This window comes from Eucalyptus grandis, chromosome 9 (assembly GCF_016545825.1).
Source record: "Eucalyptus grandis isolate ANBG69807.140 chromosome 9, ASM1654582v1, whole genome shotgun sequence".
In the NCBI taxonomy this organism is placed as follows: domain Eukaryota; kingdom Viridiplantae; phylum Streptophyta; class Magnoliopsida; order Myrtales; family Myrtaceae; genus Eucalyptus; species Eucalyptus grandis.
In genome coordinates, this window is record NC_052620.1 from 14,853,174 (window position 1) to 14,870,477 (window position 17,304).

Here is a 17,304-nt window from a genome sequence, read left to right on the forward strand (position 1 = left end):
GACAAAACATTTTGTGTTTGACAAACAATTTTGAAAGCTTATTGGCCAAATATCAACATTCCCAATGCTGAAAGCCAAATGCACCTCAAGACCTGCTTTGAGCATTGGGCATTTTGAAAATGTAAGTTTAGTCACTGTTCATCTTCTTCCCGGTTTGTCTTTGTCTTTCCCGCCTGAGAGTCATGCTTCTCCAATAGCCACCGCCACCGCCTCAGGGTTGCACGTCCTTGATGACCATTGCCTGGGGTGGCGTGACCCATGACCCAAGTGGTGTTGCCTGGGTCCATGTGACCTCAGGCAGCGTTGCCTGGCGTGCGGACCTCAGGCGACGTCACCTAAGGTTGTGTGAACCCATGCGGTAGCGCTTGGCTCGCTCGCGCCAGGCGACACCGCTTGAGGTTGCAACCTCCAGCCGCTAGATTTGGCTGTTCGACGGCTAGATCTAGTAGTCCGGCCACCAAATTTAGCCTCTGTGACCTCAGGCCGCCAAATTTGGTAGTCTAGTGGCTAGATCTGGTTGTCTAGCGTTGGCCCGCAATTAGCCAGCCGCCGAATTTGATTTTCAAACTTTAAAAAAAAAAAAAAAAAAAAAAAAAAAAAAAAAAAAGCCAATTACACATATGAGTTTTGCCAAACGGTGTTTATGCTAAAGTTATTTTTCAATGCTATTTGACATTACAATTTACCAAATGGTGTAGTATTTTGGAAAACTCCTTTACCTAAAAAATATTTGCATTTTCCTAGAGTCATTTCCCCAAAGTTGAACTAAACGGGCCCAATAGGAATGTAATATATATTGATAGCGGACCTAATAAAAATATAAAAAATGAAAAGTAAATGTGTAAACCGTTGGTCCATCTCTCGTTTGTAGCCCCATCTACATTGCACTCTAGTTTAGCCCCTGCTGTGTTGTGTGGCCCAGCCTAAACGAAAAAGATTACCCATGAAAGAGACCCAAAGTCAGGCCTTGACCTTAAGGCCAGATTTTGGGCCTTGTGTTGGGCCATACGGCCTGAAGCAAATTCCTCGAGAGCGTGGGGGTATTGTATTTTCTCCACACAAGAAAGTAAATGCCCAATACACAAATTGACTAGAGATTTGCAATGACAGGGCTTAAACTTTTGACCTCGCAAAAGATACATTACAACTCTTCACCAATCACCATTGGGGCATCACGCCTAATGGCGAAAAATCACACGGCCTCGTTTGTTAAGTTGTTTCATTGAAATGCACGCCGTCTTAGTACTTAATTTCCACAAGTAGCAAAGCTGACTAGATGGATAGGGTCGCGTTCCCTCTCTCCGCAAATTCACATATCGTGCTATCTAGTCTCAGCACTTATGAACAAAAGTGAATTATATATGTGACTCACACAATTGAAGTGGTGCGACTGATCAATCTCATAAATAGCCTTATGAATTTTGTGAAAATCGCATGTGTGGATAGTCCTTGCAAAATTACAAGGTCCATTTGCTGAGCTGGTCTAGGTGAAACCCAGCATTAGGCCTAATATATATATAATTTTTTTTGGGCAGGGGGGGTGTTGGAGTTGGGGTTGTGCATGGGAAGACGTGTTTACTATCGATAATGCTAGGGATAGGAAGTTTATCTGATGAAATGGGGTTACAAAGTGATGCAACGGATTTTGCTAAGTGCCTTACACCATGCTCTACCATGGTGAACCGACTTTTGGTCCGTTACTTATTTTTAATTTGGAAAAGTTTTTCCTTTTATCCTTGTACTTACAAACTCTTTTTAATCACGCCATTCTATTTTCACAGAATTTTTAATCAAGTCTCTCTAGCATGAAAAATTCGATTGACATAGCTGTCAGTGGAGTTTGTCCTTCTCCTTACTTTTAAACGTCTTTTTTTTTCTATGAACTATCTTCAATTGGTTATTTTGTATATATTCAATTTATGGAGGACGCATAAATTCATAAATTCTATTTTAATTCCAAGGTGTGTCACTAAAGTTTGAATTTTTTTAACTTTACAAACAACCTCATCAATAAACATGAAAATTGAAAAAAAATTCCCTTCGAATTAATTTTTTTCCATACATCAATGATCATTTTTCTTATGCACGCAATACTTGTGTTCTTTGTTCAATATACTATTTGAAAAAAATACGATTTTGTCTTTCGTATAATTTAAATCGTTATTATATAACTCAAATATTAAATTGAACTCGTATTAAAAGTTTATAGATCATATTAAATAAATTAAAAGTTCATAGATGATATTGCATGTTAGGCCAAAGATTAACAATCATATTGAACAAAATCATATTTCTTTTTTTCTTTTCTTTTTTGTCGAAAGGTGGAAATTATTTATATCATAGGCGGAAAACCGCGGAGGCCCACTACCAGGGCATCTACACATAATAAGGCCCAAAGGGCTAAGGGAGGGGAGGCCCGCCAATTCATGGGAAGAGTCTTCATATGGTGGTGGCGTGCGGCCCAGTCCGCCACTGAGTTGGCTGAGCATGGACAGTGGGCTAGTTCCACTTGCGGCATCTGCTGAAGAAGTATTCGGCTTTCCTTCATCACCCCACGTGCGGTTGACTCAGCTTGGTGTTCGAAGTTCAAGTTGTCGACCACTAGTTGACTATCAGTTTCCACCACGGCTTCGTCAATTGCTTTTTCCTTCAGAAATTTTAGGGCTTCGAGGACCCCTAGGGTTTCAACTTGAAAACTCGATTCCGCCCATACCGTCTTCGTAAATCCTTCTAAGAAAGTGCCAGAGGAGTCTCAGACGACACAGGCCACTACTCCCTCCGTCGATTCTTCCCCCAGCGACCCGTCGATGTTCAACTTGAGGCAGCTGGTCTTCGAAGCTCGACAGGTAGGTGGGTTCTTCGGTTTCGCAGTTGTGTTGGCTAGTTCTTCACCAAATCCCCACTTTCAGTAGCTATTTTGTTGAGATCTTGCTAGATCTACTACTTTGCAGACCTCTGGTATTGTTCCTCGAAAAATAAAATTGTTGTGCTCCTTCCATACTTGCCACAAGAGATAGCCGATAGTTTCCAGAGAAGGTAGGTGCTCCTTCTTGCTTGTAAATTTGAGCAACCATTCATCCATTCGTTTAATTTCTTGTGCATCAATTCGCAAGTTAGTTTCCTGGCGACTCCACACTTCAGCGACCCAAGGACAGAGGAGGAGGGTGTGCTCGGCCGTTTCTACCTTGGTTTTACACAGATCACACAGCGGATCAAGTAGGATTTTTCTTTTCCATAGATTTTCCTTGGTTGGTAGGGCGTTTTGACAAGCATGCCATATGAATAACTTCACTTTTGGGTTGGTTTTCATACGCCAAATTGCATTCCATAAAGCTGTAGGAGTTTGATATGAAGAGGAGGGGTGCTCTTTTGCTTCTTTTTACGTGGTGGTGTCTCTTAGCAAGTTGTAACCATTCTTGACCGTAAATGAACCATGTTTTGTGCCCATCCATAATAATTCATCACTGAAAAAAGGGCTGTTAATTGATATTGCAAGGAATTCCTGCGTTGTCTGCTCATCAAAAAGATTTCTTAGCAATGTTTCATTCCATTGTTGAGTCCCCGGTAAGATTAGCTTCGAGACTTTCTGGGGATCATTCCTATTTGCTAGCCCTCCTATGAAGCCTCTTTTCAACCATCTATCTGTTCTGATATTAACAGATTCTCCATTTCCTATCGACCATCTAATTGATCCCGCAATGGCTTCTCTTCCAATAAGTAAACGTTTCCAGCCCCATGAAGGATTACGGCCCGGTTTCAACATGCCGTAGATCCGAACGATTGAAATACAATCCTTTCAATAGTTTACTCCATAACGCATTTGGGTTTTTGACCATCCTCCAGACTTGCTTCCCTAATAAGGATTTATTAACAGTGATCAAATCTCTGAAACCCATTCCCCCTCTATCTTTCCTCATCTTCATAATTTCCCAGCGTTTCCAATGCAAACCAGCATTTGAATCATTGTTTATCCACCAGAAGTTTGCTATTTTTTTCTCTATAGCTTTACATATTGACACTGGGATTTTAAAAACTGACATGGCATATTGTGGTACCGCATGCACCACTGATTTCAAGAGAGTTTCTTTACCAGCTTTTGATATGAGTTGCTCCTTCCAACCCTCTAATTTCATGTTGATCCGATTCAAAATCCACCCAAAAACTTGCCTCTTTGATGCGCCCGAATCAGATGGAAGTCCCAAGTACCGTCCTGATCTTTCTAGCTCTGGCACTCTTAGTTCACTCTTCATATTGTCCTTTAATAAAGATGGACAGTCTTTACTAAAGAATACCCCTGATTTGTTTAAGTTAACAGCTTGTCCTGAAGCATAACAATATTGGTTAATGACAGTTGCAACATTTTGGCATTCCTGGATAGAGCCGTCTAAGAAAAAGACTGAGTCATCTGCAAAAAACAAATGAGTTAAAGTAGGACAGTATCTATTTAGCTAGATTCCCTTTTTGTTCCCTTCTTGTAGCGCATTTCCCATCAAAATTGATAAAATGTTTCCAACCAGAATAAATAGATAGGGTGAGAGAGGATCTTCTTGTTGGATGCCTCTAGTTGGAGCAAAAGCAGGTTGAGGTTTCCCATTAAGCTTTATATTAAATGTGACTGTGGTAACACACTGCATTATCCAATGAACCCATTGAGCACAGAAATCCAATTTCAGCAGGCAACCTTCTAGATAATCCCATTCTATCCTATCATAAACTTTTTTCATGTCAAGTTTTAGTATCGCCTAGAAGTGCTTCTTCCTTTTTCGCTTCCTCAATTGATGCAACACCTCTTGTACGACGTAAATGTTGTCTTGAATATGTTTTCCACTCAGGAATGCGCTTTGTTCTTCTGATATCAGCATAGGCAGCCATCGTTTCAGTCTATATGCCAATATTTTTGCAATAATCTTGTAGGCAAAATTGCATAAGCTGATAGGACGATATTAGTCAAGTGTCTCCGGATGGGGAACCTTTGGGATTAAAGTGATGTGTGTTCTGTTAAGGGCTGGATCCAGAACCCCATATTGAAAAAAATCTCGAACTTCCTTTAAGATATCAAGGTTGATTATGTCCCAGTGGTGTTGATAGAAAAGTCCGTTTAAACTATCTGGACTAGGGACTTTCTGAGCTCCTAGTTGGAAAACAGCAGCATGAATTTCTTCCATAGTTACTTCCGCCACTAAACAGTCATTTTATATCATTTCCAATTAACATAAGCTGTTGATCTAGGACTAGAATGTAGTTGCGCCTACCGAGGTATATAGCTCCTTGAAAAAAGACATGGTGAGGTGTTGAATTTGCTATTTCCCCTGACCCATTTTTCAGCATACTAATTTTTTTTTTGTCTCCGTTGGATCGTTGTTGCATGGAAATACTTTGTATTTTTGTCTCCCCAACAAAAAGCCAATTGATCCATGATTTCAAACCCCAAAACCTTTCTTCTTTGCGCCATAAAGTTTCCAGCTCTTCTTTAATACTCTTAATTCTGCTTTTGTCTTGACAACTCCGGTTCATATATGATATTACATGATGAATTGAAATTCAAGAGTCATTTGTGTCGTCGTCCCTTTATTTCTTATGAGGTTTTGGCGGGTTGAAAGACTTCAACCCAGCAACGACCAACTGCTATATACATAAGTGCAATTGCTGAGATCTTGACTTTTTCAAAGGGTACTTCGCGTTCTGAAATGCAAATTCAAAGACATTCTTGCAGAAATTGCGTGAACAGATTGTGTTCGATCCAATTCATGCTTCTAACATCGCTACTTAGGTTCTTGGGTAATCCTCAGCATCCCCGAACACGTGCACAGGACGAATAAAGGAGGGTTCTTGGCATCTGCCCTGTTTGATCCGTAGTCTTTCTTGATCGGCCACTGCTTGGCGTTAGATGAACCAACTCTCATGGAACCTCCACAGCTTCCGCCACCTCCTAAAGCACTGCATAGCTGAGAGGGACTTCTTGACCGGAAAATCCCTCCACGCCCTGTACATCAAGTCCCTCGTCCCTCCCTCCACTTACCTCTCCAACCACTTCATCCTACTCTACTCCAAATGCCGCCGCCTCCTGGCCGCTCGCCGCGCCTTCGACCTGACCCCGAACCCGAACGTGTTCTCCTTCAATGCCATCGTCGCCGCCTACGCCAAGGAGTCCCAGATGATGGTCGCCCGCCAGCTGTTCGATCGAATTCCCGCTCCGGACCTCGTTTCCTACAACACCATGCTTTCCGCTTTTGCCGACTGAGGCGAGATGGGACCGGCGTTCTCCTTGTTTGCGGGGATGCGGGAGATGGGGCTCGACGTGGATGGCTTCACATTGTCTGCTGTGGTCACAGCTTGCGGCGATGATGTTTCTTTGATGAGGCAGTTGCATTCTTTTGCGGTTTCCAGTGGTCTTGATTCTTATGTTTCTCCGAGCAACGCGCTTCTAACGTATTACAGTAAGAATGGTTATTTGAATGAAGCGAAGAGGATGTTCGATGAGATGGGGGACGCTAGAGATGAGGTTTCTTGGAATTCGATGATAGTTGCTTATGGACTGCACCGGGAAGGGCTACGAGCACTGGAGCTGTTCCAAGAGATGATTAGGAAGGGCATGTATGTAGAAATGTATACTTTGGCAAGTGTTCTCACTGCATTTACCTGCCTAAGTGATTTGGTAGGCGGGCTTCAGTTTCATGCTAAGCTCGTAAAAACAGGGTTCCACCAGAATTCACATGTTGGGAGTGGCTTGATTAACTTGTAATCTAAGTGCAAGGGTGCCATGTTGGATTGCGAGAAAGTATTTCAAGAGATCAAGGAGCCAGATTTGGTTTTGCGGAACACTATTATTTAAGGGTATTCACAAAACGAGGAACTCTCAGAGGAGGTTCTAGAATGTTTCTGCAGTCTGCGAAGATTTGGGTACAGACCGGATGATTGTAGCTTTGTTTGTGCAATCAGTGCCTGCTCCAATCTCTCATCTCCTTCTCAGGGGAAACAAATGCATGGTTTGGTAATCAAATCAGAGATTCCCTCAAATTATATCTCTGTTGATAATGCTTTAATTGCAACGTATTCAAAATGCAGAAATCTGGGGGATGCCAGGAGGTTATTTAATAGGATGCCAGAGCATAATACTGTCTCACTTAACTCAATGATTGCAGGTTATGCTCAGCATGGATTAGGAGAGGAATCTCTTGCTCTCTTTCAAGAGATGCTGGACAATGATATCCCTCCTACCAGTATAACTTTCATCTCTGTACTTTCTGCATGTGCACATACTGGGAAAGTTCATGAGGGCCAAACATATTTCAACATGATGAAGGAGAAGTTTGGGCTTGAGCCAGAGGCAGAACATTACTCGTGCATGATTGATCTACTAGGTCGGGCAGGAAAAATAAGTGCAGCTGAGAAGCTCATCGAGACAATGCCATTCAGTCCTAGCTCCGTTGGCTGGGCCTCATTGCTTGGGGCATGTAGGAAGCATGGAAACATGGAGATAGCTGTTAAAGCAGCCTATCAGTTTTGCGGCATGAACCTGCAAATGCTGCTCCATATGTTGTCCTCTCAAATATGTTCAGCAGTGCTGGCAGATTGGAAGATATGGTAGCAATAAGAAGGCTAATGCGAGACAGAGGTGTTAAAAAGAATCCAGGTTGCAGCTGGATCGAGCTAAATCGAAGAACCCATGTATTTGTTGCAGAAGATAGTTCACACCCAATGATTAAGGAGATTCGTGATTACTTGGATGAGATGCTATTGAAGATTAGGAAGGTTGGTTATGTACCAGATGTTAATCAGGTTTCATTAAAGGAGGATGGAATGGAGGAAAAAGAGATGGAAATGAGATTAAGACATCACAGTGAGAAGCTAGCAGTTGCATTTGGGTTGATTTCGACCAAGGATGTGGAGCCAATACTTGTGGTGAAAAATCTTAGAATATGTGGGGATTGCCATAATGCAAATCAAACATATCTCTAAGATTACAAAAAGGGAAATCACTGTTAGGGACACCCGCAGGTTTCATTGCTTCGAGGAAGGGCAATGCTCTTGTGAGGATCACTGGTGAATAAAGCATTTGACTGGGTCCTTTTGAGCTTTATTAATATGTAAATCAGAATCATAGATATTTTTCTTGAATTCAAGAGCAAATGTCATGCCCCATTTGGTTATAGTCTGCTTTCGAACTTGCTGATAAAGCATTGAGTTCTAACTTTTATGTTACATATGGATCATGATTAGTTTATGTGAATTTTTGACTGAGTTGATTCAAATTTTTTTTTCTTTCCCAGATATCCCTCTTGTCGAATATTAGGAAGGTTCACATTACCTATCAGCCTGAAAAGTTGTTTCCTCCCACTTCCTTTTAATTGGTCTGTTTGAGTTGAATTTATCTAGCGTTCTGTGATACAATTGCTGCTCAAGAAGTCCAATCTGTAGGTTGGGTTCTGAATGAGAATAAGTGCAGTTGTGTGGTTGCAAAATCTAAGTAAATCTATTGAAACAGGTTTCACAATTTCCATTTCCCCATGGGAGATACTAGTAAATCTATTGTAATGATTTTATTTTTTTTTGCGTAATTTAATAGAAAATCCCTGGATTTTACCTAAGAATTTATTTGATTCTTACCGTTGATTCATCAATCTTTAAATGAGATTATATTTTACCATTCAGCTTTGCTGATTGATCATGATACTGTTAATGAAGCTTCAATCATGCTAGTGCAAATGTGTGGGACCAATGCCAATTGTGCTAGAAGTTTAAGTTGTCAGATAAGGCGTGGTTTAGTATTTATTTGAATACTTTTGCACTCCCCCTTATGCAAAGATTGGGCTTTGGCCTAAAATTGAAGCATGAAAACAAAGAGGGGACCTTATACAACTTGAACTCAGGACCTCCTTCTTCAATACCATGTGAATTGTGTGAAACCATAGTCAATTGTTTTAAAAGCTCAAATTTTTAGATGAAGGCATGGTTTAATACTTAAATACTTCAACAATTCTTATTGCTAGGTCACGACCAAGGACTTTTTCCCAAATATGACAGCAACATGGTGTTGCAACTTGGGATGAAATTGCTTGCAAAGGAAAACTTAGCCATCCGATCTTGGATCATTGGACTTATACTTAACAGTCTTCTTTTTACTAGAATGATCTAAATTTATCCAAAAGATGGCTATGAGCTACAGTATCTTGGCAGTTATAAGGCAGCATTCTGCCAAATGTTGTTGAGATCATTCTTTAATGGCCTCATTTCGTGAAGGGAAAAAATGGAGGAATGGTGTGGCAGCATCAAGATCTATGGAATCATGGGGAAATTGAACTACTTTATGATCTTTGGCATGCTTTATGCTTTTCAGGGTATTGATGGAGAAGAGGATGTTGTGTTATGGTTTCACTATAGCCTGCAACGATGGGTTTATCACTGTCAGATCAGCATGTCAAACTTCTGGAACACAACAGAAGTTGGGAACTCCCTTCTCCTTGGAAGATTTCCTGGAATTCTAAAGCACCGATGAGAGCTAGCTTTCTGTCCTGAGAGTGTGTGAAGAGAATTCTAACTACAAAAAGATTTGAAGAGAAAAAGAATGGTGTTAGCCAATAGATGTTTTCTTTGTAAGCAGGTCAAAGAATCTGTTTCTCCGTATTCTTTTTCATTGTGCAGGGTCTGACGATCTTGGAGTGCATTTTTCTTGGTCAGTTGGGCTGTGGTGTTCTGTTAGAGAGGAATTTGCTTGTTGAGGATTGAATTGTCCTTAACATTGGAGAAGCCCTTCCGTTTGTAAAACCAGCATCCATTTTGTTTGGATGGATGGCTTACCACATTACTTTTTCTGCATTATGGTGGTGCCCTTTAGCTGGTAAGATTCTTCAGTTGCTTAGATTTGTTATAGTTTGTTTATGAATGGGAGGCATAACTTTTCCTTTTCTATCAAAAGATTTTCATTATCGACAATCATTTACATCAACACTTGAGTGTTGTGAAACTTTCAGGAATTTTAGATGAAAAAGACTCAAGTGAATGAGCTGCAAGATTTAGATTAAGCAAAAAGTATAGGTCAATTCAGACAGCAATAATCTTCACATCCTTTCTCCTGTTTGAATGGATTGATTAGAGTCTGGTGAAAGATGAAATACTAAAATTTCTGCAGGGAAGTATAGAATTTAGTGTTTATCTCCATCTTAGTTGGCAGTAAGTGGATTTTTCACTGTTTAGTTGTTGAACAGTATGAGTTTTGACTATGTTTAAGTTTAGCTGGTTCCTACATAGGGACATCACAATTACTATTTGTAATTTTTCTTACATTATGATTTATTCCTTATAATTTTAATGTCAATGATTATGTATGTGTCTAGAAAATTGTGTAACATAGTTTTTGAGGCTTTTGCAATGCATCATATAATCGCTTCATGAGATTAATCAAGCTGTTATTGATGACAGATTTAATTTTGCTCTCTGCTAGTGTTTTAAAACTCGGTCTAGAATGACTAGTTCTATTGAGAACTCTTTCTATGTCTGATCTTGTTTACTTGTAGGAGCAGAAGAGGTACTAAGCCAGTCATTAAGTGGCCAAATCATTTTGACTTGGATGGGCCAATTCTTAAGTTGTTCTGTACTTTCAAAATTTGGATACAGATATAAAGAGACTTTACAAACTAATTGTCTTATTTAACATCGTTACTCGTAGTAATGATAAAGTAGTAAATCATAAATAAGTTCAATGTGTAACCAACTATAAGTTAGATAAGTGCATATCACTTTCTATTTGTTTGAAAGAAATCATTTTGTAGACTTCACTTTCTACCATTACAAATTTCTTCAATCTTTATTGTCTTCAGTAATGCTACCGTTTGGAACTTAACTTCTGACCTCATTTAAATTGGAAGCAGACATCAAGCAAGTTCTTTTGATCTGTTTCTTTTTAAAAGATTGCTTGTAGCCGTAAAATATAATCACGCATAATCGATCTAGTGTATCTTTAGATATAGCAGAAATTTTCTTGATGTCGTGGGAACTCTTGTGATGGAGTATATTGTATTAAAAACTCGCCTTGTAAATATGCTGGTTGTGAACCTGAGAATCACGCACTTGACGATGCTTAGATCTGATATCTCCAAACTTGAAAGAAATTCTCCTATAATATATTGTATTAGAAACTAACCTTGTAAATATGCCAGTTGTGAACCTGAGAATCATGCACTTGACGATGCTTAGATCTGATTTCTCCAAACTTGAAAGAAATTTTCTTATAATTAATAGATATGTCACTGGAGGGCCGTGGTGAGGTCTGACTTGTTTAAAAATTTTGCTAGGTGCCAATGCAATGGTTTTACTCCTTTGAAAATGTAAAAGTCAAGAAAGGTTAATCTCTCAATTTCTTTTGACATGTTGCTGCTTCACATGCATCTTTTGCCACTGCATCTCTTGTTCAATCACGAGCAAGGTAATGTAATGTTTTGACTCCCATTCAGCTGCTTGGTCACAGATGTTGGTTGTGGTTTTGGATAAATTCTTTCATTCTCATACTTGCCATTAGGAAGTATAGGTTGCTTATTTCCTCCCTTTTTGGTAAAATTGTAATTCCCTGATTTGATGAGGGTGGGGAGTGACTGCTCAGACTGGAAGGCTTGGAAAAGGTATGGCTCCTGGTAGAAAGCTTTTAGGATGGTGCAGAGGGCTAGTCCTCGGGTGAGAACACTATCAGTGGTATGGATGACCTTTTAGAAAATGCTTGCTTTGGCTGCACTTACACCCAAAGTACACGAGTGTGAGGCTCAGAATAGGATGAGCCACACTGACCATATCTCGGGTGATTTAGGCCAAGGTCTCAAAATCATCCCCGTTGTTTATGCAGTTCTAGGTTGACATTTCAGTCGTTCTTAAGGAAGTTCTCCTTCTATGGATTGGTCATTTTAATCATGTATCATTTTGTCTATTATACATTGCTTGTTATGGCAATGTGGAAAGCATTATCTTGTTCTTTTGCTTTGTGGGTGGTAGACTAAGGTTAGTCTGTTTAGGTTAACTCATTGAGATGTTCTGGTCCAAGTCATGTCACTTTTGAGATGGGGATTCATTATAGTGTCACTCTCACTTTTAATGGAAACTATCTAAGAGCAATGTGGCTCTACTGTGAAGAGAGACTCTGAGTTGCTTTTTATGTTTGATTCTTCTTTTTAGTTTCAATTTAATGCATCTGTTTGCATTATTTACTATGACAATACAAAGGAATCTCCTTTCTATTGTTTTTAGACTGAGTAGGGGTGATTCAGCAGTGTTGCTCCAGCTCTTCTGATTTAATAAATGGAAGAACAGAAATCTAGTTAATGATGCTACAGCCTATCGGTTTATCTGACAATACTTAATTCTTAGGAGCGATACAATTCTTCCCAGGGACTACATTCAGGGACTACACTCTTCCTGAAGAAGCTGCCTTCTTCTGTTTCCTTGCATGTCTAATTCTGTGGTATCTGTCTATCTGCTTAATCCCTGACAAAATTGATATCCGATCTATTTAACTTTGTACCTTTCATGTAATTTACGTCTTGAAGAAGGCATAATTCTTTCCTTTCATATCTCTACCTGAGCATCAGCTATATGATAAATATTTTGAATTTACATGATATTATTCCATGTCTTATGTTACAACATATCTTGACAAGTGTCTTTCGTGGTATTCTACTTTTTCCTGGACTATATCTGAGCCACGCTTGTTCCAAGCAGAATTTGAATTTGAAAGTCCAAGTGCCTTGCCACTCGATGCATTTCCTTTGGATTGAATACATTAAAATTCTGATCTCTTTGCTGCACTGAGAATAGGTAAAGGAGCTATCACACCAAAAGAACATTTTGGTTCTTATCACAGTCTATCTGCTTGATTCATTCAGTCAATGTTATTAATGGTTTTATAGATTCAAAAATTGTTGCTTGAAGCACTTTCTTATCCTCTGTGGATGAAGAGTCATACGAAGACAAAATCTTCAAACTCGAGAAGTTACTCCTTTACATATAAATTTGAGGTTGCCACTGTGATAGATTATTGTGGGTTGAATAATGCATGTGAATAGTTCATTTGATAGATCTTGGGCTTGATTCAAATCAAACAGGAACCACTCTTATTTACGCTTTGCATTTGTCCAGCGCTTTCTTATCACTGGTGCGCTGTTATGCCTTTTATTTCTCTGCTACCGCTTATTTCTGTGCTAAAGCTGCAGTTGATAATTATATGATGGAACTGAATAATTTATAAAACAAAATGAGATATGACATGTGTATTTTAATCTCTATGTCTGATTCTTGGTTGAATACTTTGTGAGCAAGTCTTATCAGTGTGCTGTCTCTGATGACCTTGTTGACAATATTAAGGTGGAGATTTTATTATGTTGTATGGTTCCTTATAGATCTTGTTGACATGAGTTGTTGGCACCCCCTTGGTGCCATTTACAACGAAAGCACTTTTTGTTTTTTAGAAAGTAGAAAACTTAGCGAGCTTCAAACTGATTAATGTAAAATTGTCCACTCTTCCCCTTAAAATAATTGTATAGATAAGTATGGGCAGTAGGTCACATGGGGAAAGACATTATTGTGCAATTTTCTTGTAATTTCTTAAGGGCTGCATTGGAACGGGCATTCTTTCTGTTCAATGGATGCTGAATATTCTGTTGACATGCCCGAGTCTGAATCTTCATTACTTCTATTGATGCCATGGGCATTGATTTCAATTTCAGGCCAGAGAAAATAAAACAAAACATCGCAAAGGAATAGGGTTTGAATGGTCATTTCCTTTTGGCACCGATCCCTCCTACCAAATGTTCCCTTACATAAATTAGATTGAAAGAATGAAATCAGGAGGAAGTCTTATGTGACCACCTTTTGAATGGGTTGCTTTGGGGGCAATCGGAGTCATTTATGATTTGAAAAGTTCTTCAAGGGGGTTGGGGTAGTTGCCAAGAGCTTGGCTTGGAACATTTATCTTGGTCATGGTAGACCTGATAGATAGTGATGCGGAGTGAACCACTCAATTCTTAGTTGATATGTGGATTGAACAACGTGATTCTACTGGTAGAATTGGTGGAGGACTGCTAACATGGTACTGGGTTTGTTAAAGAAAGGAAAAGAAAATTGAACATCATCAAACTAAAATCTAAAATCTCTGGTATATTGGTTTATCATGTACTTGTTTACATTTTTTTAAGATGGAAGAAATGGAAGTACTGATAAACGTGGAGAATTGTCCAAAAAGTCTTAAACCTATCGCGCTTTTGCCAATTCAGTCCTAAACCTTTTAACTTTGTCAATTGAGTCTTAAACCTTTTCACTTCTTGTCAATTCAGTTTATTCGGCCGATTTTGGTTGGAAAATGCTGATGTGGACGCCAGCAGTGCCACGTAGGACCGCCCGGTGCGCGTGGACAATTTTTAATAATATTTTAATATTTTTGAATTTTTTTATTTGAATTATTTTTTTTTTTGTTTTTCCCTTTTTTTTTTTTTTCCTTTTCTTTTTGGCTTTTTCTTTTGCCTTTTCCGGCGGCCGGCCACCGGCCACCAGCGACGACCGGCCACCAGCGATGGCCGGCCATAGCTAGCTAGCTAGCCTCGCCCGCCACGGGCGAGGCCCGGCCGAGCAAGGAGGAGCCCCGGCGAGGGCCGGCCTCGCCCAGATCTCGGCGAGGGGAGCCCTCGCCGAGGCTCGCCCTCGCCCATGGCCAACCGACGCCACCCACCTCACCTCTCTCTCCTCGGCATCGGCGCCACCGCCGCTGCCGTCATCTTTGTCTTCTCCATTGAGGAAGACGCGCCTCTCGCCTTACCTCTTCGCCCTACTATCGTTCATCGTCTTCGTCATTTGTCGTTCATCGTCTTCAGCCAACAACTCCAAGTCGCCCGATCTTGGCCGGGGGTCGGGCTGGCCTCGCCGAGATCTGGTTTGGGCGAGCCCGGTGAGGGCTCCCTCGCCGGATCCGGTGATGCCGACCCTCGCCTAAGCCAGGGCTGCCTCGCCCAGCGTCGTCGTCGCCGTCACTCGGCCGATGCTTGGCGAGGCTGCCTTGGCCTGGGCGAGGATCTGCCTCGCCCAGCTGACCCTCGTCGGATCGAGCCTAGGCGAGGGCTGCCCTCACCGGAGCTCCTCCTCGCCCGGTTGGGCCTTGCTTGTGGCGGGCGAGGCCACTCAGCTGGCTGTGGCCGGCCACCGGAAAAGGCAAAAGAAAAAGCCAAAAGAAAGAAAAGAAAAGAAAAAAGAAAATTTCAAAAAATTCAAAAAAATTTAAAAATTATTAAAAACTATCTACGTCGGCACCGGTAGTCCTACGTGGTATCACCGGCGTCCATGTCAACATTTTCTGGCCAAAATTAGCCTGATGGACTGAATTGGTAAGAAGTGAAAATGTTTATGACTCAATTGGCAAAATTAAAAGGTTTATGAGTAAATTAACAAAAGTACAATATGTTTATGACTTTTTGGACAATTTTCCCCTGATAAATGTGATAGCCCTTTACGTTATTATTTTAAATCATTGCATTTGTTTCACAATAAATTATTTACTTACTGAAATTATTTGATTATACACTAAAACTAACATTTTGCATGAAATAATAGATACGTTTGAAAATCTCTCTGGATGAAGCAAAACCAGACAATGAATATCCACTCATTATGGTACTGGATAGTCATCCTTACCTGTTGTAACTCTTCCTTTGATGATCACGGAAAGAATTTTTTGTGGTTCTTGTTTTGATATTTAAATTACATACATACTCCTAAGTTAATGATGAGATCTTCATATGTCTGCAGGCTAAACATTTAACAGTTTGAAACAAAACCAAATTGATAATAACCAATATTTATTGTTATCATGTAGATCAAGATTTCGCCAAACTGACATTGTTTGTCTGGGAGGAAAACCTAAAACTAACTATGAAGGCCTTACCCAATTTTCACAGGTGATGATAGTATATCAATGAAATGCCAAAACTATTTTGTTAAGTGTTACAGAGGGGTTTGGCGCAAATAAAGTGTTTCTTGGGAAATAACATGTAAATTCCATAACAACAAAGAAACTATGGGGTTGGGTAATAAATTCCTGTATGCCATCATGCTCTGTATAGTAATCTTGCTGCTGTCATTTGTCGGTGAAAAAGCATCTTCAACCTACATTCTAATACAACTGATGTTGAGATATGTAGAACCTAAACCTTCAATATGCAGTAATCTGATTATATCAGGGCCAAGAAACACCACTAGGTTACACTCTGCTAGAAAGACTACCATATGCTTTAATTGTTCACCACAAAATGGCTTGTGTATGTATGGTTGTTGTCGCAACCAGATTTTCGCGAGTTCACCACCTAAAACTAGGTTAATGGATAAGTCTTTAAACTTAGCTCGAGTTCTTGCAAGCCCATGCCAATTCGCGAATTATGTTTGAATTCTTAACATGCAAATGATTTTCAATCATAAGTCACCACCCAAATAAAGTAACGAGAGATTTACTTTACTCCTACAAACTAGAAATTTATGAGTTCGAGGACTTGGTTACACCAAACTATCCTAGTGCCCTTTCGGTACCTTTTTATTTCATTTTCAAAAAAATGTTTGGCAATTGAATTGATTTTAATTTAACTTCCTAACATGTGAGGTGATCATACATGTGCGCATACCACCAATTTTAACACTCAAGAAAGCAATAATGCAAAGCATACCTAGAAGCAACGAAAGCATCTACAGTGTTAAATCAGAATTCACATCAGCGATCCTAAATATGATTTCAAGCGACCCTAGATATGATTTCACGCAATTCCAATTTTTGTTTTCACTTTATTCAATGAAAATCATGACTTATGCAATGCATGTCACTATTCTAATTTGAAATAATATGATAACATGACCAAAATTGTATGTCATAAATAAACAAGCAATCTATCCTAAAGCATGAGATGAATTCATTCTAATTCTTTTATATTTTCCATGAAATTTGAAATTAAAGAAATGCAACAATTAAATATGCAATCTAATTTAATAAAATGACCTAATTCTAATGACAGGTAATGCGATGCAATGACATACTAAAATGACACACAACATACAATTTAGTATGCGAGTTATATGTCACGCGACATTTATTAAATGACTTAGTTTAATGACGAGGAAGTTCTAATTAAATGAACCTAATAAAAACTAAATGACGTGCATTTGACATTTCTATTTAAAAATGCAAAAATGATCTAGCTAGATTAAAATTCTAATTTAAACTAAGGATCAAGTCACATTAAATCCTAATTTAAACTAAGATATTATCTTAATCTAACATGCAATTTATCTAAT

General features: G+C 39.5%; 1 protein-coding gene across 1 annotated transcript; it reads left to right on the plus strand.

Moving 5' to 3' along the window:
- The first annotated feature begins 5,702 nt into the window (after nucleotides 1-5,702).
- On the plus strand, nucleotides 5,703-8,341 carry LOC104418373 (pentatricopeptide repeat-containing protein At3g49710). The gene is given in 3 exon segments (XM_018863039.2): nucleotides 5,703-7,511; nucleotides 7,514-7,941; nucleotides 7,943-8,341. Coding segments are annotated over 3 exon segments (2,157 nt in total). The 5' UTR covers nucleotides 5,703-5,887; the 3' UTR covers nucleotides 8,048-8,341.
- The last annotated feature ends 8,963 nt before the right edge of the window (nucleotides 8,342-17,304 follow it).